We start from the raw sequence: 26,271 nt of genomic DNA, 5'->3' as shown, positions 1-26,271 counted from the left end.
TAGAAGGAATTCTCTTTTTAAAAAAGCGGCGTCTATCATTAAGAAAATGATTTTTTCATATCTCAAATTTATTCACTTTTTTTAAAGGAAGTGTGGAGATTTGCACAATCTAAAATTGTAAATATCATTTCTTTATATTTTATTATATTAAATTTTATATCATTATAGCTATCTTAATTAATATGTTTATTATTAAAAAATTAATATTTTTTAAAATATTAATTTTTTAAATATTATCTTGTAATACTTTGGTAAGAGAGACAGCCGCTTATGTTATTTCTTTTGTTGTATACATTTTCTGATTGGGTGGTGTTTTGAATAGGATGTAGGAAGCAACATGGTGACCTAAACATATGGCCGGGTCGGTTCATTTAAACTGACCACAAGTCACAGGCCCACAACGAAGACCGACCTTGTAAGTTGTAAGCCCTACAGAGTAGAGAGAGACAGATGAAAGGGAAAGTGTTACCGTCCCAGGGAAAGTGTTGTTCTCGCACTTCCCTTCCGTTCCCCTCCAAACTAGCATAAACTAGCAGAGACGCGACTCTTGGGCCGTCACTCTAGACTCGTACATACAACCACGAGAGTTCTCCCCACTTGACAGATGACGTCTGAGAATCAGAGACTGTAGAAAAGAGAAACAAAAGAGCAGCGCACGCAGTCAGAGAGAGTGAGTGGAAGATGCATAGTTTGAAAGCTTTGGTGGCATTGACGAGGAGGAGTTCGTTTCAGAGAGTCGGCCCTCTCTATCTCTCAGAGCATAGAGGCTTTTCTGCTCTACCAAGCTACGAGCAAAACGATGATCTCCAAGACCAGGTCACTCGTAACCATCTCTCTCTCTCTCTCTCTCTCTCTCTCTCTCTCTCTCGTATTTTTTAGTTGCTAAGATGAAGTCAGTTTTAGAGATGTGTGTGTCTATGCTCTCTCTCTCTCTCTCTCTTTATCTATAAAATTTGTTCATTTTGTTTCTAAGATGAATCCCCATTTGCGGTTTTTGTTTTATTACTCTAAAAAAGATTCCTTTTTCAGGTTTTAGTTGAAGGAAGAGCCAAGTCAAGAGCTGCCATTCTCAACAGACCTTCTGCTCTCAATGCTCTCACCAATTCAATGGTTTTGTTTGATTTGTTATATTTCTCCCATTTACAATCACTCTCTCTTCGTGGCTGTTGGCTCATTTTGTTTGTTCGGTTCATACCCATTTAGTAAATTTGTGAATTGGAGTTGTTTTTCTTTCATAGGCCGCTCGGCTTAAGAGATTGTATGAATCATGGGAAGAAAACCCGGATATCGGCTTTGTCTTGATGAAGGTATTGCGTCGTTTTCCGTTAACCATACCTTATTTCTTCTTCAATTATTATGGGGTATGTTTAACTTTATTTTCAATAACATGCCTTAGAAGTTCGCTGACTATGTTGAGAATTGCCAGTGAATACACTGAGAATGGCCGATGTCACATGACAAGGCATGAGGTGTGGAAAGGCCCTTTAAAAAAACTAATTAAACGTAGGATAAGGGAACCAAAAAAAAAAAAAAAAACAACCACAACAACGAAAAAAGTATCGTATTCAGAATGTAGACGGTCTGTGATTTTGTCTAGCTAAATAGAATATAAACACGAATGCTTGGTAAGCTGCTTTAGGAAGGTCATTTTTTGGAATAATTTTCGTGGAACTCTTTTGTGTCAATGGGTTTCAAAACCTGTTTTCTGCACCTAGTTGATCATTTTATTATCGGAAGGATTTTTAAGATGGAATTAAACATGCCCTTAATGCTTCAAATTTGTTCATCCTTGGTGTCTGAGCTGCTATCTTGAATTGTTTGAAGGGTAGGGGCAGGGCATTCTGTTCCGGGGCAGATGTTGTTAACCTCTATCATTTAATCAGTGAAGGTGCGTGTATGATGTCCTTGTTCTTGTTTTTTTCCTGTTCAAGGTATCAACTCAGGAAAGATTTTTTATTTTTTTTATTTACAAAATGCAGCCATTCTAACTGTGGCTTCTGGAATAAAAGCAATAGCAAATAATTGACTTTCCTTTTTTGTGCCTCTTGTAAGACCTATTTTGATTTTTCATAACTGCAGATTTAGGGCATTCCACCTATATTGGATCTTTATTTGGTGTTGGTGTGAACATTTGCATTATAGAGCTGAAAAATTCCTATTTGTTCTAGTCATAAAGTCCATCGTGTAACTGGATTGGTAATCAAGCCAAATGCTATTATTATTTTGGATTTAGAGGTTGTTCTAATTATAATCTAATATTCTTTTTGATCTATAAATAAGAATTTTATTAAATAGGCGAAGCCAAGTACACGGGACATACAAGAGCAACACCTATGCATGAGTGTCTAAACATACAAGGAAATCACGTGCGTTCATGCCATTAAAGTGTATTACAATCAACTAATGGAATATTCATCGTGTATGTGTATGTATTTTCATGGCCTGGCTATTAGTGCTTAGCAAATCCGTGGTGATGTTATTCTCCACTATCTGTTTTTGTTTTTGTTTTTTTTTTTCTTTTTTTTTTCGGGGGCGCGGGGGGGGGGGGGGGGGGGGGGGGGGGGGAATCAGTTAGGCAGCAAGGTTTGATGGCTATGCATAATGTGTTTTTGGTGTCTTATCACCTTTATTTTAAATTTTTCCATATACTACTTCTGGTCGGGAAGCAGTTAACCTCATGGTTTCTACAAATGAAGTAATTTTGATTATCTGCAGGGAATGTTGAGGAGTGTAAAAAGTTTTTTGAGACGTTATATAAGTTGGTATATCTTCAAGCAACATATTTGAAGCCACAAGTGAGTATTCGATCCTTTTGAAGTTGAGATTTCAGAATATTTTGGAGAATGACCAATCATATCTAGGATGCATGCTTTTTTGCTCGGTGAATTACCTATCTTATTTTTATGTTCACATGGTGGACTGTAGCAGACTTGTGGTTTTACTTGTTCATTTGGTTTGGAATTAGGTTTCTCCAAAAAGAAAAAAAATGTATAACCTACTTTAATTAATCATTTATTTATATGGGGCCACTGATTGTCTTTTAATTGACATCTATACAGGTGGCTATCTTGGATGGTATCACTATGGGAGGTGGTGCTGGAATTTCACTTCCAGGAATGTTCCGTTTGGTAACTGATAAGACTGTATGTAGCTGCTGCTATGCCCTGCTGCATTGAATTGTTACTACTAGATTTTTGTTTGAGATATCAATATCCTCCTGTTTTTGTGTAAACTGTAAAAATATCCTTTAAGTGAATCACTTTAAAATAAAATCTTTACCAATAAAGCAATCGTATAGCCTTAACCTTTTATGCTCTTGATTGCATGAGAATGTGTTCTCTGTACCCAGACAGAATAAATATGTTTGCTTTTGTGATGCTGATAGGGATCATTTAGTAATTCCCCTTTGCCTGTAGAATATCCAAGTGAGGGAAACATCTGTCCCTAAATCCATTTGTTGATATTTCCTCTACAAGCAAAGATCATCTCAGTCTGCATTTTTTTTTTTTGAGCTATTACTGTCTAGTGTACTATATTTACGGTTGTATAATCACCATATTTTGTGAAGTATATGTATATGATAAAAATTTCTAACCCATGCATGAAAATTGCAGGTTTTCTCTAATCCAGAGACTCAAATGGGTTTCCATCCTGATGCAGGGGCTTCCTTTTATCTTTCTCGTCTACCTGGCTATTTGGGTAACATATTTTTATTTATTTCCTCTACAAGCAAAGTTACCTCAGTCTGCAATGTGCCGTACTTCCAATAAACACATGCTAAAACACCATGACAGATTATTTGAATTCACATGATATCTGTGGACTGCTAAATCACTAGCATCCAGTATTTGAACTATTTTGAATTCTTAAATATTTATTACGTTACCCTCAATTGATTGCTCACAGGGGAATACTTAGCACTTACAGGAGACAAGCTTCACGGTGTAGAAATGATCACATGTGGCCTTGCTACACACTATTCACTACATGCGGTTTGTTTCCGCCAATTTTATGTCATTTCAGTTTGTGTCTTTGTTATTTATTATTGATAGCTGATACTAATCAGTTCTTTATGACAGAGACTTTCTTTGATTGAGGAACGCCTTGGTAAATTGATGACTGACGATCCTTCTGTTATAGAAACATCCCTTGCGCAATATGGTGACCTTGTCTATCCTGAAAGGACAAGTATTCTTCACAAGTAATGCTCTGTCGACTGTATCTTAGTTTTTTTTTTTTCAAGGATTTTTCATGGTTCTTGTCCATTATGGTTGTGTAGAAATCCTTTATTTTGGTCTTTGAAATTTTGCCTAGTATTGATTTTTTTTTTCTTCTCTAATTTCAAAATATCTAATTTGTACCCTAAAAAGAGGGAAATGTTGTTCCACATCCATCAACTATGAGTTGAATTGCATATGCGACTAATGGAACGCTGATGAGGCAAGGTTATAATCTAATGTGGCATTCGTGTTGATGGATGGAAGGTATAGAAATTGAAACATTTAAATTTGATGTGCAAGAATTGATGGTCAAAACAATAAATTGCTTGTGATGGCCCTTATCTGTCTACATTCATTTCAGTTTTTATAGTTCTGGTATTCCTGGAATATTAAACTTTTGATGATCTGTTGTAGAAGTATATGGTGCAGCACTGGTCCATATTCGTCTGTTAATTTATTTGCTCCTGTTTTGATGTTGACTCAGGATTGACACCATTGATGGATGTTTCAGCCATGATACAATTGAGGAAATTATTGATGCGTTGGTAAGCATAAAATTATGTTGACTCGGTACTTGATGGAGTTTATAATGGAATATTTAGGAAAATTATCCAACCTCATAATTTATAAGGCTTGGCATTTTTTTATAAGCAAAAGGCCCAGCAAAATTAGCTGGTGGTTGAGGCTATATTTGTATAGAGCAGTTCCTTTTACTTTTTCTCTCTGCCTGCTGGAGTTTCCGTGAAAGAAAATACTCTGTTGTGTCTACTCTTGGAAATTATTGACTGTTCACACTGATTATATTCATTTACTTTTTCCTACTCTCCATTATAAATTTATGATGAACTCCTTTAAAGTAATTATGCTCTTAGGTACTTTGGCTACCTGCTGGTGGAAAGTAAGAGTTGATTGTGTATTTTCTTTGTAACATTTTGCTCAGGAAAAGGAGGCAGCTGAGTCTTGTGATGAATGGTGTAAAATAGCCCTAAAAAAACTAAGAGAAGCCTCCCCATTAAGCTTAAAAATTACTTTACAATCTGTGAGTCACTTGCTCCTTTAAAGCAACCTTTAAGTTAAAGCAACACTCCATATCTTGACTTTTTCCTTTGCATATAGATACGTGAAGGTAGATTTCAATCTCTTCCTCAATGTCTTGCTCGTGAGTACCGGATATCCCTCAACAGAGTTTCTAAACGGGTTTCGCATGACTTTTGTGAGGTATGGGCTTAACTAATTTTATGTGAAGTTTTTATGACCCCTTCACTACATTATATAATCTGATGTATTTCACTAGTTTGGGATGAGGAAGTGGAGGTAAGCTTCTATGTGTTCTTTCCAAGAAAGACCGATAAAAAAAAAAATGTCTTTTCCAAGAAAGAGATGTTCGCCGCTCTTTCTACAAGGCCCTTATTCTGCTGGTTAACAATTCCCTTATTTGGAAAAATCTTTGGCAGGCTAAGACCTCTTCGAGAAGTGCATTTTCATTTTTTTTCACATGGACGGCCTATCTAGCATAAATTCTCACCATAGTTAATCTCAGGAAAAGATACATCGTGATGAATGATTGATGCTACAAGTGCAAAAGGAGTGGGAAGTTGATCATCTTTTACTCAATCACAGAATGGCTAGTGCTTTGTGGAGTGACTTTTTCTGACATGTTGGATTGGACCTTTTTTGTTCTTAGAAGAGGGCTAGGGGGAAGCCCACGAATTACCACTGCGGAAGATGGTTCCTACTTACTATGGTGTATATGTAGGGGAATGACAGGATTTGAGTCAGAGTGTCTATAGACTTTAGTGGGCTGACTTTTTTATGATTTTCTTATATTAAAAATTCATTCTCTAATTCTAGATAGCTGACTTCTTGCATGCACACGCACACTTGTAAATTCCTTTTTGCTTTATATTTTGAAATTTTATCACCTATCAATAAACTCACGTTTCTCCTTTTCATGCGTCTGTAGGGTGTTCGGGCACGATTGATAGACAAGGATTTTGCCCCAAAGGTATCCAATCTTGCCTTGTCCATAACTTAATCGTAATTGCCAATTTTCTTCTTATTCTTCTTTGCAATTCAAGCGAATGTGTGGATTGTTTTGTTTATTGCCAATATGCAGTGGGACCCCCCAAGCTTAGCAGATGTGTCAAAAGACATGGTTGACTGCTACTTCTCTCAGCTTAATGAGTTTGAGCCTGAGCTGGAGCTGCCAACGGCACTGCGAGAACCTTTTATGTGAGATGTTTTTAATAAGTATTTACGGGAGATGTATGCATAAATATTGAATTTGTAACATGATTGTTTGCCTTGTGGTTAATTTCGAAATAATTTAACCATCTTATGGTTCTTAGAAATAATGTTTCAAATCATTGTTGCAAGTAGCCATCATTCTAAAACTTTCATGGTCATTTTTTGGTGGAACTCGTCATTCATGTCGGTACATTTTGTATTATCTATTATGCAAACTTGAGGATTTGTGTTCACATGGTCCATGGGGTATATAACTCGTTTCCATTGCATTCTACATCACTTTTAATTAGAATTCATTATGCGTTCCACATCATTTACAAATCCTCTCCCTCTCAGCTGGAATAATTTGCAATTATGGTTACTCTATTAACTCTCGAGACCAATCCGGTTTTGATGAAATCATTCGTTTAATTGTAAGAAATAACTTCAATTAATTAAATAATTTCTCAAGGGTTCGGTATTATGGCCTTTTAGAGCCAGACCAATTCTCTCTGTCCCTTTCTAGCGGTTTGATGCCTTAAGTCTTTCCTTCGGTGAAATGCAGGTTTGCTCTTCCGTGAAGTGTTTTAAAAAAAAAAAAAAACTGAGCAACTTGCATTGAAACAAAAGATCGCGTGACCTGTAACAGCCTCGAGACCAAAACCACAGCCGTTCTCAATGCTGAGATCTTTTACCAAAGGGTAGTGATAGGGTTGTAACCCTATCATTTTCCTTTACCAAAACCAAAATGGGTACCGACTCGTTCTCATGAATGTTGTCATTTCCCTGCTGTTAGCTTCTATTGGCGTGGATAGCACTTCGTCATAAAGCAGTCATGGGATTATTTTTTTCTGGCCAGAGATGACTCGAAATCTGCAGCCCGCAATGCATTATTCACAACCTAAAATAAAAGAGAATTGTTACGTTCGTGTAGTGATTTCACAAAATAAAATTCATAGATTGATATGACTAAATGTGATATGATAGATTTACTTTATACTACAAAATACTTTACAATTTAACATATAAGATGTATCAATTTATGATTTTACTTTTGCCAAACCTCTTTGTAAACTAAACATCTCAAAATAAAATTACATAAATATAAGATAAACTACAATGCAGCACCAAGAAAGACCCAACCCCAGGCCTTTCAGGGGCCATAACAGTGTACTAAAATGCAAATATTTCGGCCGCTACAGCACATCCATCTTTTCTGGGTAAAATCCCTCCTCTGGACAAAAGCCTCATCTTAGAGCATTATAGTAATGCTGCATACAAGCCTAGAGTCCAATTTTCCTTCAATATGATGCTGCCTACTAAAATATCTTAGCCAAGTGTCTTGACCTGAAAATAGTGTATTAACAACAGCAACACCATGAATCCTAATTGATCCGTTGAGATAACCGATCCCTTGGCTCGCCAAACATTAACAAAATAATAACTGCCTTAAAGTTGAGAAACAGTTGTCTTTGAAATTAACACAACCGACTGGGATGTACAGATATTTGAGGGAACAAATCCAAACATTAACAAAATAATCCCTGCCTTCAAGTTGACAAACAACTCCAATGACCATAGCTCAACAGAGCTGGGTTTCAAACTTCAGATTTATGCCCATACTGAAAAGTTCCTGGCACAATAGCTTAGCCCCATAAGGGACATTAACCTTTACAATGTCATCTAATGATTCACAGACCCGGCAATACGGACCCCTAATCTTACGGCCACCAGGCACAGACCGTTGGATCACATTGGCAACATTTTTGCATTTTTGGCATATGTGCATTTGGGAGGAGTCACTGAGTGTAAAAAGCCGTTCATGCAAGTTCGCCGAGGCACCATGTGCTATAAGGCAGTCACGCTCCATCTCACCAAATTTGATCCCACCAAATCGCTTCCGATCTGCCACTGGTTGTCGGGTAAGAGGATGGACTGGACCAGTGTTGCGAAATTTGACCTTGTCTTCAGACATGTGAATCAGACGCTGATAGAAGGTAGGGCCCATAAATATGAGGGAGCGAACCCTTTCGCCAGTTCGTCCATTGTATACTCTCTCATTTCCCCATCTTGAAAATCCAGCCCTGCAACATATTTAACACAACAATCTGTCTGGTGACCATTTGAACAAACACACACAAAACCTAATGAACGATAGGAGATTGGAGATGAAATAACCCCTCAAGACACATAATAGAACTTGAAATATACCTTGCAACCTAGCAACTGGGAAGGTAAATCTGAGCATATGATTGTCATGTGAAGCCGCACAATTGCTAAAACTAGCTATTTTCACTGATATTACCCTTGTTTATAGAATTAAATCAAGTTTTGTTCCAATTCTATAATTCTATATAACTTTTTAATTTATCAAGAAAAATATAGAATTAAAACAAAACAATAAAGCGTCCACTCTTTAATTATTAAATTATTATTTAAGGCTAATAATGAAAAATAGGATCAAAGATTCAAAGGTTGCACCTGCATTTAATGTCCTTTCTTAATCTTTGTTTTCTGCCAAAGTGGACACTGATTATGGGATAGTACTCCATGACAAACTGTCTGGATCCATCATATTTTCATTTGTAAAGCAACCCCATCTAAGAAAATTCAAAGAACTTTTGGACCATGCTACATTGAAGAAATTACTACATTTTGAGTATGGCCCGCTACCTATGAAGCGATGACAAATGCAAATAAAATTCAAAGAAACCATGCATTATACTCTATGAATGGTGCAATCACTAGTTACCTATGAAGCTGTTCCGTGATGGCATCAACAGAGAGTGTGGAGAAAGGGGTGGCATATCTCAAGGAACCACCACAAGCTATTCCCTTCCCTAAAGCAGCCTCTAGGAGTTGACCAGGAGTTTGTCTTGAAGGAAATGCATGTGGATTTATTACAATATCTGGTACTATCCCTTGTATTGTGAAAGGGAAGTTCTCTTGAGACTCCAAAAAGCCTAGAACACCTTTTTGCCCATGCATGCTTGAGAATTTGTCTCCGAGACATGGGGATCGAACCTGCAGTAAAGTGTAAGTAAAATCTTTCTGACATTCTAATAAAGCAAGGGGCAAGCCTAAAATCCTTCTGAGCCACATTTGGTATAATACTGCATTATAACAAATTACATGTTTTTCGCATTGTGCACATATGCATGTATAAATCTAAAGGTCCATGCATGTGCACACAAATTTGCAGATGTGCATATAAACATTTTTTTTATTGGCACCAGGTGTCCAGAACCAGCATCCCGACTAATCCTGGGAGTGCACAAGCCCTTGACAAGGAGTTTCCCGCTAGTGCACCTCAGATAATTCAAAGAGAAAATTCCCCAGTCCAATGGCCCCTAGAGATCATTTGCACCCAAGGGGATTTGAACTTTAGACCTAGGGGGAGCATGGCCCAAGCCCAAGGCCTTTGCTACTTGAGAAAACCCCTATGGGTTATATTCACATATGGATTCAAAGGCATCACATTATAAACTACCTGTCTCAGGGACACCACAGCGAAATTCTTTCCATCATCATTAGAAGACAGCACAACTTTCTGAACCATGCCCCTTTCAGTGTGCTTCAATTTAATACTGTGGTCATTCCCAGATTCTGCACACCTCCCTATGACAATGTCACCACTCTGCAGGTTTGCACCAATGAAAGGGAAACCATCATCATCAAGACTGTCAACACGTCCAATCTTACTTTGAATCTTGCCAAAGTTGACACAATCATCAGGTTTCCGCCTCTTTTCCAAAGTTTCCTTATTGTCAACCTCAGCCTTATAGCTTCTAATGTGCTCAGACCGAAACATACCACGCTCCAAAGAAGCCTTGTTCATCACCAAGGAGTCCTCTTGGTTGTACCCTAGGTGAACATTGACTGCCACAATGGCATTCTGGCCATTGTATAATTCAGGCTTTGGCAGTATTCCATGATGACCCAGAGGAGATCCTGGTTTTCCAAGACAATCAGAGGCGATGGTCCTGAAAAGTGGCCTCTGAGGATACAATAGACTGTGAGACAGAGTATCTACTCTAATGTTAGGATTTGTTGTGGAGAACCCTATAGCCTGTGAAGAGTGCTTCTGAGACTGGTAAAGGACCCTTCTGGCATGGTCATGATTTGCAAATGGGATAATTCCACAGCTCAAACCTAATAAAAATGACATATCTAGTTCACAGTGGGTGTACTGAGTAGGTGACTTTCCCTCTTTTTCCATGAACAGATACTTGATGCCCCATGCAGTACGACAGTCTTCTTCTTCCTCAGTTCCAATTAGCTCAATTATGCCCTTATCCAAGAGATATTGGAAGGTGTAATTTTCACCTTTATATCCTTTAACCCTGTTCAAGTTTTCAACAACTAAAAGAGGCCGTAGAATCCTACCAGCATCAGAAAATATGCGCACTTCTTCATGCTGCTCATCTCTTTTGATTTCAACCTGCAAGACTAAATCACTATTAAAGATGTTGGAAATGCCAGAAGAATCTATCAACCAACACAAACCAACTAAAGTTGAACAGCGGATTTACAACCATTGGTTAAGGACAGCAAGAAAATTAAATTATAAAAAAAGGCTACTTCATGTGGGTTAGGTATGTTTCAAAGCATTTAGCTGGGAGGAACAAAAATACCCATAGCAATTCTCAGTATTGTAATGAGATCAACACAGCATACCAAAGATAGGAAAAAGTATTAAAATATACACTTCAATATTATAATTTCAAGTACAATCAGTATTTAGATTTAGATGAGCATCATATCACGCATGACAAGAAAAGGAACTTTTGAGAGCATAAACCAAATTAAAAGATAGTGAAAAACTTGAACTAACGATTGTTTTTGCTATTTATATAATTGATAAAGTAAATAGAGTTCTCCCATCCCAATCTCATTCTGCAATATTGACATGACCTTCTCCATCAACCCTCGGATCAGCTCTTGTTTTTTTTTTTTTTTTTTTTTTTTAAGTAAAAATATTATATATATATATATATATATATCAATAGGAGTAACCAAATACACTGGACGTATACAAGAAAACACCTAGCCCATAATAGAGAGCCCGTGAGACACTACCCAAAAACTCCAAGCCAAATTAGAATGGAACACAGCTCCTTTTTTTTTTTAATAACATAGAAGGCTTAATGAGCAAAGCCAAGTTAACATAATTGGATAAAAGTGGGATGGGGGTATAGTTCATAGCATTTTCCAAGTAAATATTTTTTTTTTTATAAGTGCATTTTCCAAGTAAATATTATAGAAGGAGGAAAATAATTTCAAAACCACAGAGCAAATGAGATTTAAGAGTGATAGGAATATTGTGGCTAAGTATTCAGCATAAATTAACCAGGCAAGGCATCCACCAACAAGCTAGCCCATATAGAAAAAATAATAGCTTGCAGTGAGGCTGTCCACTAGCATGCATTAAGGTCAGCCTATTTATGTACAGAGTTTCCCACAAACAGCGACCACCTACAAGAAAGTTTGTCGAGCAGACTTCCTCAAGCTCTTATAAAATACTAACAACTTTATATCCAAAGCAATATTCCAACAATGGTTATCTGCCTCAATTATACCACAAGTATGGTTATATATGGTTTGACCAATAGAGAACCTGATGTGGCAACAGCTTTTGGCGTCGTTTATTCCTGAGCTCAGCAACAAATGAAATGGAATCTTCACAAACTCCAACCCAGTCCCCATTCAAAAACACTTTATATTTTCTACACACTGAAGCATCATCTGCCAACTCCTCCATCCCACAATCAAAAAATATAGTAGTCATAGGCTCCAATATGTTTGTGCTTACTAGGCCAGTAATGGCCAAATTTTTCACAAGCCCACAATTTTCACCATCTGGAGTAGACAGAAAGCATACCCTCCCCCAGTGAGAAGGGTGTCTGCACACAGAAAATCCTATCAGATTATATTTTACAGCTCTTGTTGACAAACATCTCGAATACCAAACCAATAAAGCACTCAACATTCCAATAATGAGGAAAACAAATATGCATATGCTACAGCAGACATAATTTGATACTGAAACCTAAGACATAATAATAAAATAAACAGTTAATGATACTGTATGCATAACATATAGGGGAAAAACTCGCTCAAATGCTAATTGCAATCTGAATTTACTTAAACCTCGCTACTTTGACATGTCTCTAGAAAGCAAACAAAGACAGTAAAGAGGAGGAGAGGGGGGGGGGGCGCCGAATAGGAGGAAGAATAGTTCACCTAATGTCTAAGATATCCTTTTCTTGTATAAGTAGCAAATACTTCCATCGGCATCTCTAACACCAACCTACCAGTATTTCACCTTAGACATAATTTCTTTGTTAAATCTACTAAGTTCAATGCATTTATTTTCTTATCATCACTTTATCACTTGTTCATTATTACTTCAGTTCCAACTATAGAAAGCATACATTTATTTACAAGATAAATTTTATTAATAATCAAGAAAAAGAATTATAGGCATTATCAAGGTACATATGGAGCATAATTCGAAAATAGCATACATATAAATTGTGAGGCCTGACAAGAAACAGAGACTCGTCATCAATGAGAGAGTTGCAACTTTCATTCTCTTTCCTGTTCCTGCTCTTCAATTAAGTTGCCAAAGAGTATTCATTACCCACCTCTCCACATTTCATTTTTACATACCATAAATTCATTAGGGGGGAACAATCTCCCGGTAATGCCAAAGGCCATATACATTCAATGTCACCTCTTGATCACAGATTGGAAAGTGTGCCTCAAGGAGTCCTGAAATTTCAGGTCAACAGACCCTTTTGCTTTAATGAGACACATTAATTACAATTTCAGGTTAACTTGTTTGCTAAAATCAAATGTTTTAAATTGCTAGTACAGTCAGCATTTATCTTTAGCGTGATTGATTGTTCAGACCAAGAACCGCATTGCACACAAATTAATGGTGCGCACCTGAGCCACCATTAAAACATTAACTCTGCTTTACAGGGAAGGGACAACTAATGCTAAATGGACCAGGATTTTCTCGGGTAAGTGCCTAATAGACCAAGATATAGTAAAGAGAATGTTGACCCCAAGATATAGTAAAGAGAATGTTGACAACGCCATTTATATCCCAGCAGACAAGTTCAAATCTGAGATTTTTTTGCACAATTCCCAGAGCATTCTCATTCAATCAATATGTCAAAAAAGGGGGATTGTATGACCAGTAACGAATAGAAAAACACCTCATACATGTTCAAAAACACTTACGGGTATCTGGCGTCGCCAACTTTCCCTGTGTACTGAACCTGCTGGCGTGTTCTCCTCATTTCAGCCAATGTCTGTAATGGATTTGTTCGCCCTAGTGTTGCCACTACACCTGAAATCCTTTCCATCCTCTTGAAAGGGTGTGACCATGCTCCAGTTGAGAATGCTCGTGTAAGACCATTGGTGATTATGGAAGCATCCAGATAGTGTTCAATTGGACGCACACTACGCTCTCCATAAAGGTCTCTCTGCAAAACCTTTGCCATGCGCTTCCGTGCATGTGCAAGATGCACTCTCAGCTCCCGCTCAAGTAGCTCACCTGCCAAGTCAAACCTCTTGTTTCTAAAATCATCCCTGTTATCACATTTTCTGCGGCCTGTGTAAGCCTGCAGGAGGCACTTCACCATATACCCAAGAAAACGAGCCTTCAGCTTTGGGACCTTGAGTCCCGGAAACAGATACTTGCTAAAGCACTCTTCAATCGATTCCCCAGGAGGAAATTTGGTACTCTTTACAAGTTTATCTACATAACTTAGAGCTTTCTTTACTCTACGAAAACCACCACATTTCTCATCAGCTTCGCGAATTGAGGCAAACAGTATATTTGATATGCTGGCATCTTCAATGTCATAATCAATCAGGTCCATAACTTCTCTGTCTGATGATACACCAAGAGCAAAAAACAATATCCATAAAGGGATTTCTGTTGACAAGAAATAGACAGTAAGAACTTTCTCTCCTCCTTTGATATCTTCAATTTTAGAAATCCCCACCAGTTTCAATATTAACCTATTCTTCTTTGTTTCTGACTTGTATGCAACTGTCCAACCTTGATTATTCAAAATCCAAAGCCTCTTCATACTTAGCTGCTCCTGAGCAACAAATGTCTGCAATAATCACAACATAGAGATTATAGAAACATTTGGCCAAAAAAAAAAAAAGACAAACATCTATCAATTATCAACATCCTGCATAGCATATTAAATTCACAAAAGATTTTAGAGACAGCAAAAGAAAAGGTAAAGAAAAAAAGTTTTTATAAAATATAATAAAATTTCTTTATTAAAAAAAAAAAAAAAAGAAAGAAAAAGAGGTAAAAAAGCTAGCATGCCAACAACCAAAAATTGAAAAGAAATATCTCCATGAAAGGAATCAAAGGCAAATAATGCAAACTAACTTTGGAAAAAAGCTACAATTTAGGATATAGAAGCAATGGGATCTGGACCTAGAACAAGGACATCTATACCAAAACCTTAACATAGGACATCAATCCTTTCTATATTGGATTTGCACTTTTTATATTGTTCACATTTTTTTGGCGGGGACGGGGGGGAAGTCTACCCAATTCACGAGTATGAACAACGGGGAGGTGGTTAAAGGGTTCAACCACCTCGACTCCTCTCTCAATCTGATTTCAACTGCGGAATGAAAAACTGTGAACAGACCAAAACCTTACAAATCCATGATCAAACGGCCCTCATGAAAACTAGAGTATAGGCTGCTGAAAAAGGCATAGCAAACCTTTTTCTTAGCTTTTTCTATATATTTCTTGCAGAAATAAAAAGCTGAAAAAAAAAACTAAAAATAAAAAGGAAAAAAGCTAAAGAAGCAACAAGCCATTAGTGAATAAACTGAAAGGTACTGGATGTATAGAATAAAATTTGTCACTTTCAAAGAGGAGAAAGTATGAGCACCCCCGAATTGCTCATCATTTATTTCTTAGAATGTGATTATGAATGCATGCACACATGTTTGCATACCAATAATCTAAGAGCTCGGAAAATTTGCTAACATTTATTAGACAAGATATTCTTCACTTAGACAAGAGATCCTGGAAAATTGATTCAACAAGTAAAACATCTTACTCCCACCATGCAAAGTGTTTATTATGTATCTTACAAAAAAATCATAATATTTTTATAGTATTTTCATATAATAATTCATGAGCCTATCCTTGCCGCATACCTTCAAAAATTGACATAAAAACATTTCCATATTGTTTCTTATCTGTATCAGTGTTTCATAGTAAAATATAGTTTAGCAAGGAGCAAGTCAAAAGTGAGGAGAAAATCAAGTTGAGCTGCAACCATGGATACAAACCCTATACAGGATAGAAACCCAAAGAAAATATTATTCAAACTCACCTTCTCTGCACCCTTGATCAAAAAATATCCTCCATTATCGAACTCACAGTCTCTTTTCTCTGCTCTTTTCATTCGGCAGAGCTCAGACTTCACCATCACAGGGATCCTCCCTATTGTGATATCCCTGTTATCTTCATTTATGACATCTCTGTCGATATATTGATCTTTTCCAGTTTTAAACTTGTCACTTCTGACAAGTTTTTGGGTATATACCTGATAAATTATATAAGTGCAGCAGAGTCAGATAAAAATTCTGCAATTTTCTTCTCAGCAGATAAACTACACAACAAGATGATGCACATGTATAATATACACAGAAATTTGTCAACAGCGATACTGGGCAGTAGACTTTAGCTGTAAGATCCTTTCTTAAAGTTAAAGAGCCACATAACAAAAGCAGCCTCTAATTGCATCGTAGTATTCAGAAATAGGATATAAAGCGCGCACACACAAAAAATTAAATAAATAAAACAGATAAATAGCAACTTCTTTGCACTTAACAAGGGAAAAATCCTTCAAATAAATTAACACATACCGAAGAGGAACATAATGAAAAATGAGGATGTGCATGTGTGGGCGCATAAGATTGCATTCATGGGACAGTCAACAGAACAGTTTTGCACAGGTTAGTTCAACTTTCTGAAAAGCAATTTTCCCCAATGTCACAAAAGTTACAGATATTGTGTAACAAATTGTACTTACTAAAATAATATAAAAACTACAGAAAACCCTACTACAAAAATACAAATGTTAAATCAGGAATTGTTTAGCTAATAAAGGAATCATGATACAGAATCTCAGCTATGATAAGCAGAACAGTAGCATCATCAACAATCCAAGCTCCAAGCTATTGTCAGAATAAAATGGATTTTTTTCACCTGAACATGAATTTTCACTTTCATCTTTGATGAGTACGTCATGTTCTGAAGCCGGGCATGCCTAGGAAACATATCGTTATCCTTCTCACCACCCCAGAAGCTTGGTTGGTCAAGGCTGACCTTCCCAAATCTAACTGAAGCATATCGCCACTCACTCTCTCCCTTCTTTGAAGGGTCAAATCCAGGCTCAACAATAATCTCACCAAAAGAATCAAATACCTTCTGGAGACCATTCTCGATGAAGTCATTGTATGAGTTAATTTGGTGACTAATGAGACCATACTCATTAAAGAATGACATGGCTGCCTTCTTACAAAATCTTTTCAAAAACTCTTGGTCCAGATCATGTATGCTATATGATTCAATAAATTCCTCATCATCTACATCCATATCAAACCCATTTGAAAGATTATCACCCTTACTAATACCAATATCTTCCTTGGCATCAGACGACTCCTCCATTGGCTTCTAAATCTGTGAAGAAAACAAGGACAAAAGATCAATAAAAAGTAAAATTGTCAAAGCAACCATATAAAAACCCAAATGATCCATTTAGCAGGGGAGACACTTGTTGGGTCCGTTCAGTAGCAGAATTAAATCATCCCTTTTTTCCAAAACAAAATATGGAAAACCACACATACAATGCATGGATAAATAAATCTTCCTAAGAGACACGTCATAAACCAAAAGAACAAAGACGTTTTAAAAAGTGACATCTGAAGCTAGCATTAATTTAATATCTTAGTCCTTTTTTATTGGTAGTTTAATATCTTAATCCTTATGTGAATTAGCTGGAGTTTCTGACCTTTTTTAGGTTCAAGTAGACCTCTAAAATGTAATGAGGTAGACGAACTTATGCTTGCATGAGATGCTTCAATCACAACAAGACCTTAAAACTTCAAATATTTTGAAATATCCCATATTAGCGTAGGCTCTAGATTCAAGAAACAAAAAAATAAGCAAAACGAAATAAAACCGCATATAAAAACCAGTTCTTTCCTCAGTTGAATATTTTGCTTTCCCAAAAAATGCATTATTTACATATATAGGGATTTGGATTTTCCTCAGCTCTTATCATTAGCTCGTACAATCTCTTCTTTTCTTTAAAAAAAAAAAAAAAAAAAATCAAAGCTTTCCTAAAATCAATCAATTTACATGCACTATTTTCTCGTGCATCCACCAGTCGCATTCAACAAGATTCTTCATCAGCCAAACCGAATCAAAAGTAACTTTTTTTTTCTTTTGTTGCCCGAAACTCCAACGTAATCATTAAAAAAAATGAAAAAGATCTTGGTTTGCAACAGTAAAAAAATATATATATACATATATATATAAATGCGGAGAGAGAGAGATACTCACATTAGAAACCTTCCCTATAAGAGTTTGTAAAAACCCCAGCCAGAGATCAGTGATTCCAGGGGTTTTGTTTTTCACACTCCCTGCCACACAATGCGTACGTGTGTGCGTGATTTCTAGGGTTTTTGAACCAGGCAATGACGCAAATACTCTAAACTCTCCGTCCGCCTTTCACTTCTACGGAGGAGTGGAGGACCGTGATGACAAATTTTAGAGCAACAACCTGGAAATCCAAACTGACGCCCCCCTCCTATTTAATCACAGTAACAAATGTGTCCACGCTGCTCGGCATCTTTTCGTCTTAAAACATGGGAATTAAGCAGACGTTGAGTGAGTAGCATAGGAAATTCACTCCTTCGCCTCGGAGAATGAACTTTATTTTACAAGATAATTTTAAATTTTAAATTTTTTATTAATTAAATCTTATCATATTAATAGTGTAAAGATTGTATTTTTCCCACTTACTTACAAAAACAATTACTTTTTAAAAAAAAAAAAAAAAATCTACGGTATACAGGTTTTATCAATCAATTGCCCTCCTTTTATAAAGAAATAGATTTTACATAAAAGGAATAATTTTGAAGAATACAGAACTCTCAAAATTATGCTTTTTTATAAAAATTGCGAACTAAAATTCGTAAGCCAAAACAGATTAGTATAAAATACTATGAGAAATGTTACAGATACAAATAGATTATATAAAATAAATTTACAAATTAATATAATTTCATAAAATCTGTTAGATCTATTTTATAATAAATGTAATTTTATAATCTGACGTACCATATCAAACCACATCAATTTGTGAGTTTGTTCGTGTATAATCTTTTTATAATTAAAGTATTTTTTGAATATAATAGAATAAAATTTTTTTTTATATACAGTCATTTTTATATATTATTTTACGCACTTCACTATTATAATTAGCTACTTCACTTTTTTTATAAAAAATAAATATTTTGATCAATCACAATAACGATGTACGTAAAAAATAAACAAAAGGAAATATATATAACATAACTCGAGCATAAAACTAGAACAAACAACAAACCTAAAACAAGTAATCTATATCTAAAAGACGCTAATCTACATATATCAAGCAATATAATATCATATAGTTGTTTTGAAAGTTGAATAATTAATAATATTAGTTAGATCCATCAATGGCTGGATTTGCAAACTCATCTGCTACATTAATGACCGGTCACGAAATGAGAATATCGTACCAAAACTCATATTATTTTCCTTGATGGATACAATTTAGGCATGTTTGAACAATAAAAATGTTTCATTTCATCTTATTTAATCTGATTATTATAAATTTTTTAAATTTTAACACAAAATATAATAAATAATTTAACTTTTTTAAGTCTTAAAGCAATAATATTATTAAAAAAATATCTTAATAATATTTTATTTAACTTTTATCTAAAACTATTTCATCTTAATATCCAAACTGCACATTTAAATAACTTCTTAAATAATGACATAGAGATATGCTTGATGTTAATATATTATTAAGAGAACTATATGTTCATACTTCAAAATTATTTAACAATTTGTCGTGATTTATTGATAATAAAAATTGGTAATGGAAAAAACTTTAATTTAGTACATAATCTATAATCCAGACGTTACAACTTTCAGATCATGTTTGTAATAGTAATAATAATAATAATTACTAAGATGGAAAGCTTTTGAACAGGAATATGAATACATAATATTCTATTACAAAATATCACGTTATAAAAAATAAAACAAATAACTTTAATATCATTTCTCTTCTAGAATGAGAGTACCGAATCTTTTACGCTCCTTAATTAAAAATTGACTATCTTCCAACTGAAAGACGATCCCTTGCATTATTAACAGGGATCATTATTAACAATGTAACATCAGAGAAAAATAAAATATCCGAGATGTGGTCCACTCCCTATTTTGGTCAAAATGTCCGTCACAATCGTTATGAAAAAATGGGAATACCATTAATGCAGTGGCACCTGCTGTAGCGCGACGAATTGTAATTAGGAAAAATCTATTTGTCCTCCTTACAATTCACACACTACACTTATTTTAATTTTTTTTTCATTTTTTCTATAACAAATATATAGTGTGTAGATGATAAATAAAATAATTTAATTAGTTTAATAAGAATAAAATAAAATAAAAAAAAATAAAAAATAATATTTTAATATATAAAATGTGTGGTGTAAGATGATGTGTAGCATTTCCCTTGTAATTATATTATTCATTTCTACGTCACACAATATACATAATTTTTTATTTTTATCTCTTACCAAATATATATTATATAGATGATAAAAATAAAATTTAATTAGTTACGTAAAAATAAAATCAAAGTAAATAAAATAAAAATAAATATGATATACGGGATGATGAGTAGCAAAACTCAATATTTATAATTTTTTTTTTCTATTACAGGTAAATAACATTATTCTCCGTGGCCAAGTTTTGCTTCATAATAACAATGTTCGTTGTTGTAAGACCCAGCAAACTCAATATTTTTCATAGCACAAGTATTCATACATCTGTAAGTCTACTCATTGAATAGATTTTATTAAATATAAATGTAGATTAATTCGCTAGTTTATGGAATGATGTCGGCCTCGAAAATGATAAATGGGAAATAGGCTTCAATCAAGGCGGCGCAGGAGATACTCAACTTGGACAACCTTGGTGAGCGGCATTACCCACTCCGCATAAAGGCGAGAAACAACAGACGGATCAACCTTGCACTTCCCCTTTTTTGCGTTGTTATCGTCCAATGTAACTTCTTGTCCAAACACCATAGCCTTCTTGGCAACTCTCTTTTTTACCAATTCCTCCACACTCTCAACTGTCAGCAGTTTCATCAAAGCATCTCTGTCCTGAAAGAACCAAACACATTATCCAATATGAAATACATGATTTTATTGTCTTCTTTCTATTCAGGAGTTAGCGCCTACACAAACTAAAGTTAATATATTCTTATAAAATGCCTCTCATTGGCATCATAAGTAATGATAATCTAGCATAATATGGCAACAATGAACTTAATAGATAGAAATCTCAGTGCATTGAGATCACAACAGAGCAAATAAACTACCAAGGCTTTATCTACTATGGTGCTTAATGATGCACCCGTAGTACCTGAGAGCGAATTGCTGGTTCATATTCTCGAGGGGATTCTCTGAATTTCACCTCAGCTACAAACTTTCCGTAATGAATTCTTCTGGAGAGGGCCTACAAGCAATAATCATATCATTCCTCGTTAAAATGCGAATTACATCAATCAACGATCAAGACACCATATCCAGAGCTCTCAAAACCTGAACTTACCACCTCAACTAAATTTTAAAAGAAGAAAGTTTAACTTTGGACAAAAATGGATACTTGAGCAGCAACTCGTCTTCTCGTACAAAATTTAAAGGGAAAAAAGTCAACTTTGCACAAGAAGGGGCGTCAAATTGATCCTCAGGACTTGGGAGAAGTAAGATTGTTACTTTATAAACGGCACTGTAAAACACAAAGAAAAGGTTCACGGCACCGTTACCTGTAAGCACACGAGGTCGCTTGCAGCAGTTGATGCATAATTGCCATCATCACCAGGGGTAGTAAACAAGGCAAGCAATTTATCGAAATACATATTCCATATGGACTTATTTATGTTAATGGAAGCAGCTGCTGGGTGCAAAACCTATAGCTGGAATTAGATCCAAAAATAGTCGACCTTTACAAAATTAAAAAGCAAAACCAGAGTCTTGGGGGCATATCATTTACCTTTGTAAAGTTGTAAGGTGGCGCTTCAGATGGCGGTAAGTCATTAGGGGAAAAAGGATGTTCTTCAGGGTTTGTAAATTTACCAGCCTGTAATATTCCAGGTCATACTACAACTGAGACTCAAGCAGAGAGTAGCAAGAATTATGCACAATAAAGACTAAATTATATATATATATATATAGATATACAGGCAAGCAATATAGTTGGGGAGATTTTCAGATCCTGTACCAGGTACGTTTAACTGGGTAAAGGAGCTACTACAGGTCCTATTGACCAGCATAACGTTCATAGTTTCAAATTAAGACTACCCAACTGTAGATTTGACAGAAGTTGATAATTGTTGTGAAACTTAAGGACGTCCGACCCAAAAGCAAAGTATACAGAAGCCCAAAATTGCCAGTAGGCTGTCTGGTCTGACATTATGGTAATCTTCAGCGTTAAAATTTTATTTTATTTTTTCTTTTGTTATGTTGTCTTTTAAAAAGTTGGAGGAATGACACATACCTTCGCAAGGAGGGCCTCGGTCTCCCTAACAACAAACTGAACCAAGGAACCAGAATACCCAGGAAACTTAGCGTAAGAATGATCGTAGGCCGGAGAATTGGTGGGGAACCGGGCCCGCTCAATCAGAGCGAAGATGATAGTGTCTTCTTGTCTTATCAAAGAATCTCTTAACGAATCAAGCGTCATAGCATTCGCCGAAACGGAATCATTGAGAGCCATTGCCATATGATTTTGTCTAACAATACCATGATATACCAGAAAAAAAATCAGTAATATCGACGACATTTTAACACGGATCTGTCCTCTCTCTTTTTTGTCAGAGACTGACAATGAATAAATAAAGGAAAGAAGAAAATGCAAAAGTGGATACTCTGCGAAATTTCTGACATTGCGGGAAAATATAAGAACCACATCAATCGCGTTTCCATATTTAGAGGTCAATCATCTTGTTGTTAGTTGTCGGACAGAAAGAAAAAGTCAATGAGAGAAATAAAATACCTATTTTAAACTGCTCTGCTATGACCTGTACCCGTCGAAGAGGGAGAGCCAGGGAATGAGGAGCTGATGCCCGAGGACGGAAGGGAGAGATTTTTTATATATTTATATATAAAAATCTTTATATATTAAACGCCGTCCGTGGGTTTGGTCCGGCGGCCCTCTGCAAATGTTATTTTTAGGTTTACGGGGCCAACAAAATCCTTCTTATTCAAAATTTCTCTTTGCAAAAGATACCCTCCAAACTTTGTTGACTTTTGACCAGATACAAAAGGATTTTACTTTCTTCATAAATTGCTTCGTGATTTCCACTCAAATGTTTCTCTCTCGTAATTATAGAAAGTATTTATATAAATAAAATCTCATTGTTTCTTGCACTATCCTTGCTTTTCTTCGCTATAATGTCATTAGATGGGAAAAGATAAAATATGATGAAAAATTTATAATAATAATAAGATAATTTGAATAGAATGAAATTATTTAAGTTAAGATGATTTATAAGATTTAAAAAAATGTAAAAAAAAAAAGTTAAATAAAAATATTATAAAGTTAAAATATTATTAAAATATTTTATTTTAAGAATTTGAAATATTTAAATTATATTTTATATTTTATTTAAAAATTTAAAATAATTATAATGATTAGATAAAAATTTTAAAAAATTAAAAATTAAACAATATTTATATTTAAAATATATTAGAATATTGAGATAAAATGAGAATAAATGCATTTTATTTTTCACTCTCGTGGCTATTTGCTGCTTTTGACTTTTTGGTTGCAACTTCCAACCACAAGGAGGAAAAAATAAACAAACAACATAATAACCGTGAAAATTAGGTAGGAACCAAAAATGTATGGCGAAAGAGAGCTTTACGCAATGGAAAAGTCTTCTTGCAGGCATGAGGCGGATCATTTCACGCACCAATGCTGACATGGAAAAAAGGAAACGCCGCGTTTCATGAAATGGAGATTTCATTTTTGGGGTTCATCTCTCTATGGTGCGTTTTTGAAAGTTTTTCCTCCATCTGAACGAAGGCTCCTCCCCACCTAAACGATAACTCCTCCCCCATCAATCTCCCCACGCACTCACTCTTGCTGAAGACTGAGATGTTCGAAGACTCCTCCCCCAAAGTTTTTTGTTCGTTGTTGTTCCTCTTCCTCGACTCTGCGGCGTAGATCCGAAGAGTTTGGGAAACCCTAAATCCTTCGAGCTCCTCAAAAAGCAAATGGGTCTCGCTTTTTATGCTTCTCTTTGCTCGTTTGGCTGCTGCAATCGTAATAGAAGATGGTATGTTTTCTCTTCTACTCTACCCACCACCTATATTCTTGTCTATTTGTTCCAAATTTATCTCCCAAAGTTCAGATAAGATTTGCAATTAGTTTCCACCCCTCATTTGTGGGTACCCGTAATTTCTGGGTTGCTCTTCGTCATTTCTGAGATTTGGTAGTATATATTGTATTTGCTCTTTCCGACTTCACCTTTTTCTGCAATGTGGTTCCATTTTGCGTCTATTGTGGGTTTTCGTTTGGCAATATTGGTTTTTTCAATAGTTGAAACTATATAATGTCTGATTTTTTTTGCTCTCTAGAGATAAAGAAATCACCATTCAGTATTTCATCGAACAATGAGGTTTCGATTTCTAGCTGATTACTCCATCTTTTTTCCTTCGGTAACTTAAGTTGCGAGCCTTCATATGATGTAAGACCCATTCGTAGCAAGTATTTTTGCACAAAGGAGTAGTGCTCTGAATCATAAGTTCTAGTAATGGTGTAACTAAACAGTAAACATAACACTCTCTTAGTGATTTCATTGTTTGCAAGTAGTGCTGATTATAGTTTTCAAACCCAAGGTGCCCCCCACCCCACCACTTCTTGACTATTTCTCTTGTTTTACTAGATCAGTCAGCATTTGATCAAAATTTTCTCTGACGATAAAGAACCTTGCTTTTTTTTTTTACCCGGTTGTTTGCGCTCTGATTTGCTGTGCATCTTTGCTGATGAGGAAAATATTGTAGGATTAAAAAATCAATTCCGAGCCATGTTGAATGTGTGGATGGGTGGGCACTAATAATTTTTGCTGCCAAAACACATAATGATCAGCATCATAGTTTCTAGGAACCCACTTCAAATACTTACGTACCGTGGCATATATGGCTTATGGAGTTGAATAGTTGAGAGCAAGTTAGACCCATTTACTTCCTTTTTTTTTTCTTTTTCTTTTTTCCCTTTTGTGTGAGAAAATTAATTAATTGAGTTATGGCTAGCTTTTAATCTTGAGACCCGTAATAGTTTTGGTTTTTATGTCCTGTTTGGCTTCCAACCTTAAACTTCCACCACTCATATTATAATATAAGTTGATCAGCTGGATACTCATATTAAATAGTATACTTCATCGTAGATTGGAAACATGCTTGCTTAAGATCTCAAGAGGGAGTTGAGAGTCCACAACGACCAACTCGATATTCAAAAGCAACAAGCAGGCATCCGGCGTGAACGCACACATCTTCGTATCTATTGGACAATTTTTATATTAATTTCTTTGTACTTGATACGATCACAGTTAATACCCACTGTGATCGTAACCTTAGTGTATAAATCTTAACACTTGCGAATTTGTACTTTAGACTAGTAGTTCTAGAAATGCCTACAATATTTTTAGAAATATATGTTGAGTATTTTGGATCACATGTTACACTACTTTTGAAACTAAAACTTCACCTCAATTGTCTCCATTCATTTCAAGTTGTACTGCTAGTGATAAATATACTTTTATGCTACATGGACAAAGACCATTCTTAGTTTGTGCACTGATGCTGCATGAATTTTTTTTTCCATTTTTTATAAGTAAGAATCTTTATTGATCGAATGAAACTAGGTGGAAAAATATTGCCATTAGTGATATCGTTTGAAATGTAACTGGAAAAACTGAAGTCCTGTATTATCAAGTTTGCAAAATTCAAGTTTGTTTAGTGTTGCAAATAAACTTGTAGAAATCGTGATTGGTTGGAAATCGTGACCCAAAATTCAATCTAATTGGAGATTGTGGTTTTTTCCCCAACTCCTTTTTTGTCTTTTGGTATTCTTCACGATGCAGCTATCCTCAAGGTTGTGTATTTTTTTTTCTTTTGGCTCATGAGTAAAAAAATCTACCATCACTTTCTTGAACATTTCTAGGAGCTCCAGAGTCCAAATTATGATTAGTCATGAAGCTGTAATATTTCATCAACACTCAAGCAATCCTTCCTGGTCGATGCTTCTTATTTTTTGAGTTTCATTTTCCATGATAACACATCCTTCAATTATGTTTTTTAGTAGCTTTGTATCATGAAAGCAGCACTGCAATGACAGCAGCTTATTGATCTACAATACAATATAAACTCGCCTACAATACAATATACATATTTGGTTTTCCCAATGTCA

At 35.4% G+C, this 26,271-nt stretch overlaps 3 protein-coding genes across 4 annotated transcripts; 1 reads left to right on the top strand and 2 right to left on the bottom strand.

Moving 5' to 3' along the window:
- Positions 1 to 406: 406 nt before the first annotated feature.
- LOC122317468 (3-hydroxyisobutyryl-CoA hydrolase-like protein 2, mitochondrial) lies at positions 407 to 6,700 on the top strand. Its single transcript, XM_043134576.1, has 14 exons — positions 407 to 816; positions 1,030 to 1,110; positions 1,239 to 1,307; positions 1,825 to 1,888; positions 2,716 to 2,795; positions 3,060 to 3,143; positions 3,615 to 3,699; positions 3,907 to 3,992; positions 4,080 to 4,201; positions 4,705 to 4,765; positions 5,161 to 5,259; positions 5,337 to 5,438; positions 6,184 to 6,225; positions 6,337 to 6,700. Exons 1-14 carry the CDS (start codon positions 682 to 684, stop codon positions 6,454 to 6,456), a joined length of 1,230 nt encoding a protein of 409 aa, XP_042990510.1. The 5' UTR covers positions 407 to 681; the 3' UTR covers positions 6,457 to 6,700.
- A 1,175-nt stretch (positions 6,701 to 7,875) lies between these two features.
- LOC122317466 (DNA-directed RNA polymerase D subunit 2b-like) lies at positions 7,876 to 18,431 on the bottom strand. The gene is made up of 8 exons (XM_043134575.1): positions 18,076 to 18,431; positions 16,717 to 17,190; positions 15,839 to 16,051; positions 13,698 to 14,581; positions 12,064 to 12,349; positions 9,937 to 10,887; positions 9,199 to 9,470; positions 7,876 to 8,530 (listed from the first exon to the last, which is right to left on the bottom strand). Exons 2-8 carry the CDS (start codon positions 17,176 to 17,178, stop codon positions 8,029 to 8,031), a joined length of 3,570 nt encoding a protein of 1,189 aa, XP_042990509.1. The 5' UTR covers positions 17,179 to 17,190; positions 18,076 to 18,431; the 3' UTR covers positions 7,876 to 8,028.
- Positions 18,432 to 20,567: 2,136 nt separating this feature from the next.
- Positions 20,568 to 23,042, bottom strand: LOC122314804 (chorismate mutase 2-like). 2 transcript variants are annotated; one of them, XM_043130405.1, is made up of 6 exons: positions 22,855 to 23,042; positions 22,357 to 22,591; positions 21,853 to 21,939; positions 21,626 to 21,769; positions 21,223 to 21,315; positions 20,568 to 20,960 (listed from the first exon to the last, which is right to left on the bottom strand). In XM_043130405.1, the coding sequence occupies exons 2-6, from the start codon at positions 22,579 to 22,581 to the stop codon at positions 20,727 to 20,729; spliced, it is 783 nt and encodes a 260-aa protein (XP_042986339.1). In that variant the 5' UTR covers positions 22,582 to 22,591; positions 22,855 to 23,042; the 3' UTR covers positions 20,568 to 20,726. The 2 variants fall into 2 exon arrangements, with proteins under 2 accessions (XP_042986339.1, XP_042986338.1); XM_043130404.1 differs by lacking the exon at positions 22,855 to 23,042 and having other exon boundaries at positions 22,357 to 22,750.
- Between the last annotated feature and the right edge of the window lie 3,229 nt (positions 23,043 to 26,271).

This window comes from Carya illinoinensis, chromosome 7 (genome assembly GCF_018687715.1).
Source record: "Carya illinoinensis cultivar Pawnee chromosome 7, C.illinoinensisPawnee_v1, whole genome shotgun sequence".
Taxonomy (NCBI): Eukaryota; Viridiplantae; Streptophyta; class Magnoliopsida; order Fagales; family Juglandaceae; genus Carya; species Carya illinoinensis.
The sequence above is the reverse complement of the archived record's forward strand: the minus strand, read 5'-3'. Positions and strand labels throughout refer to the sequence as shown.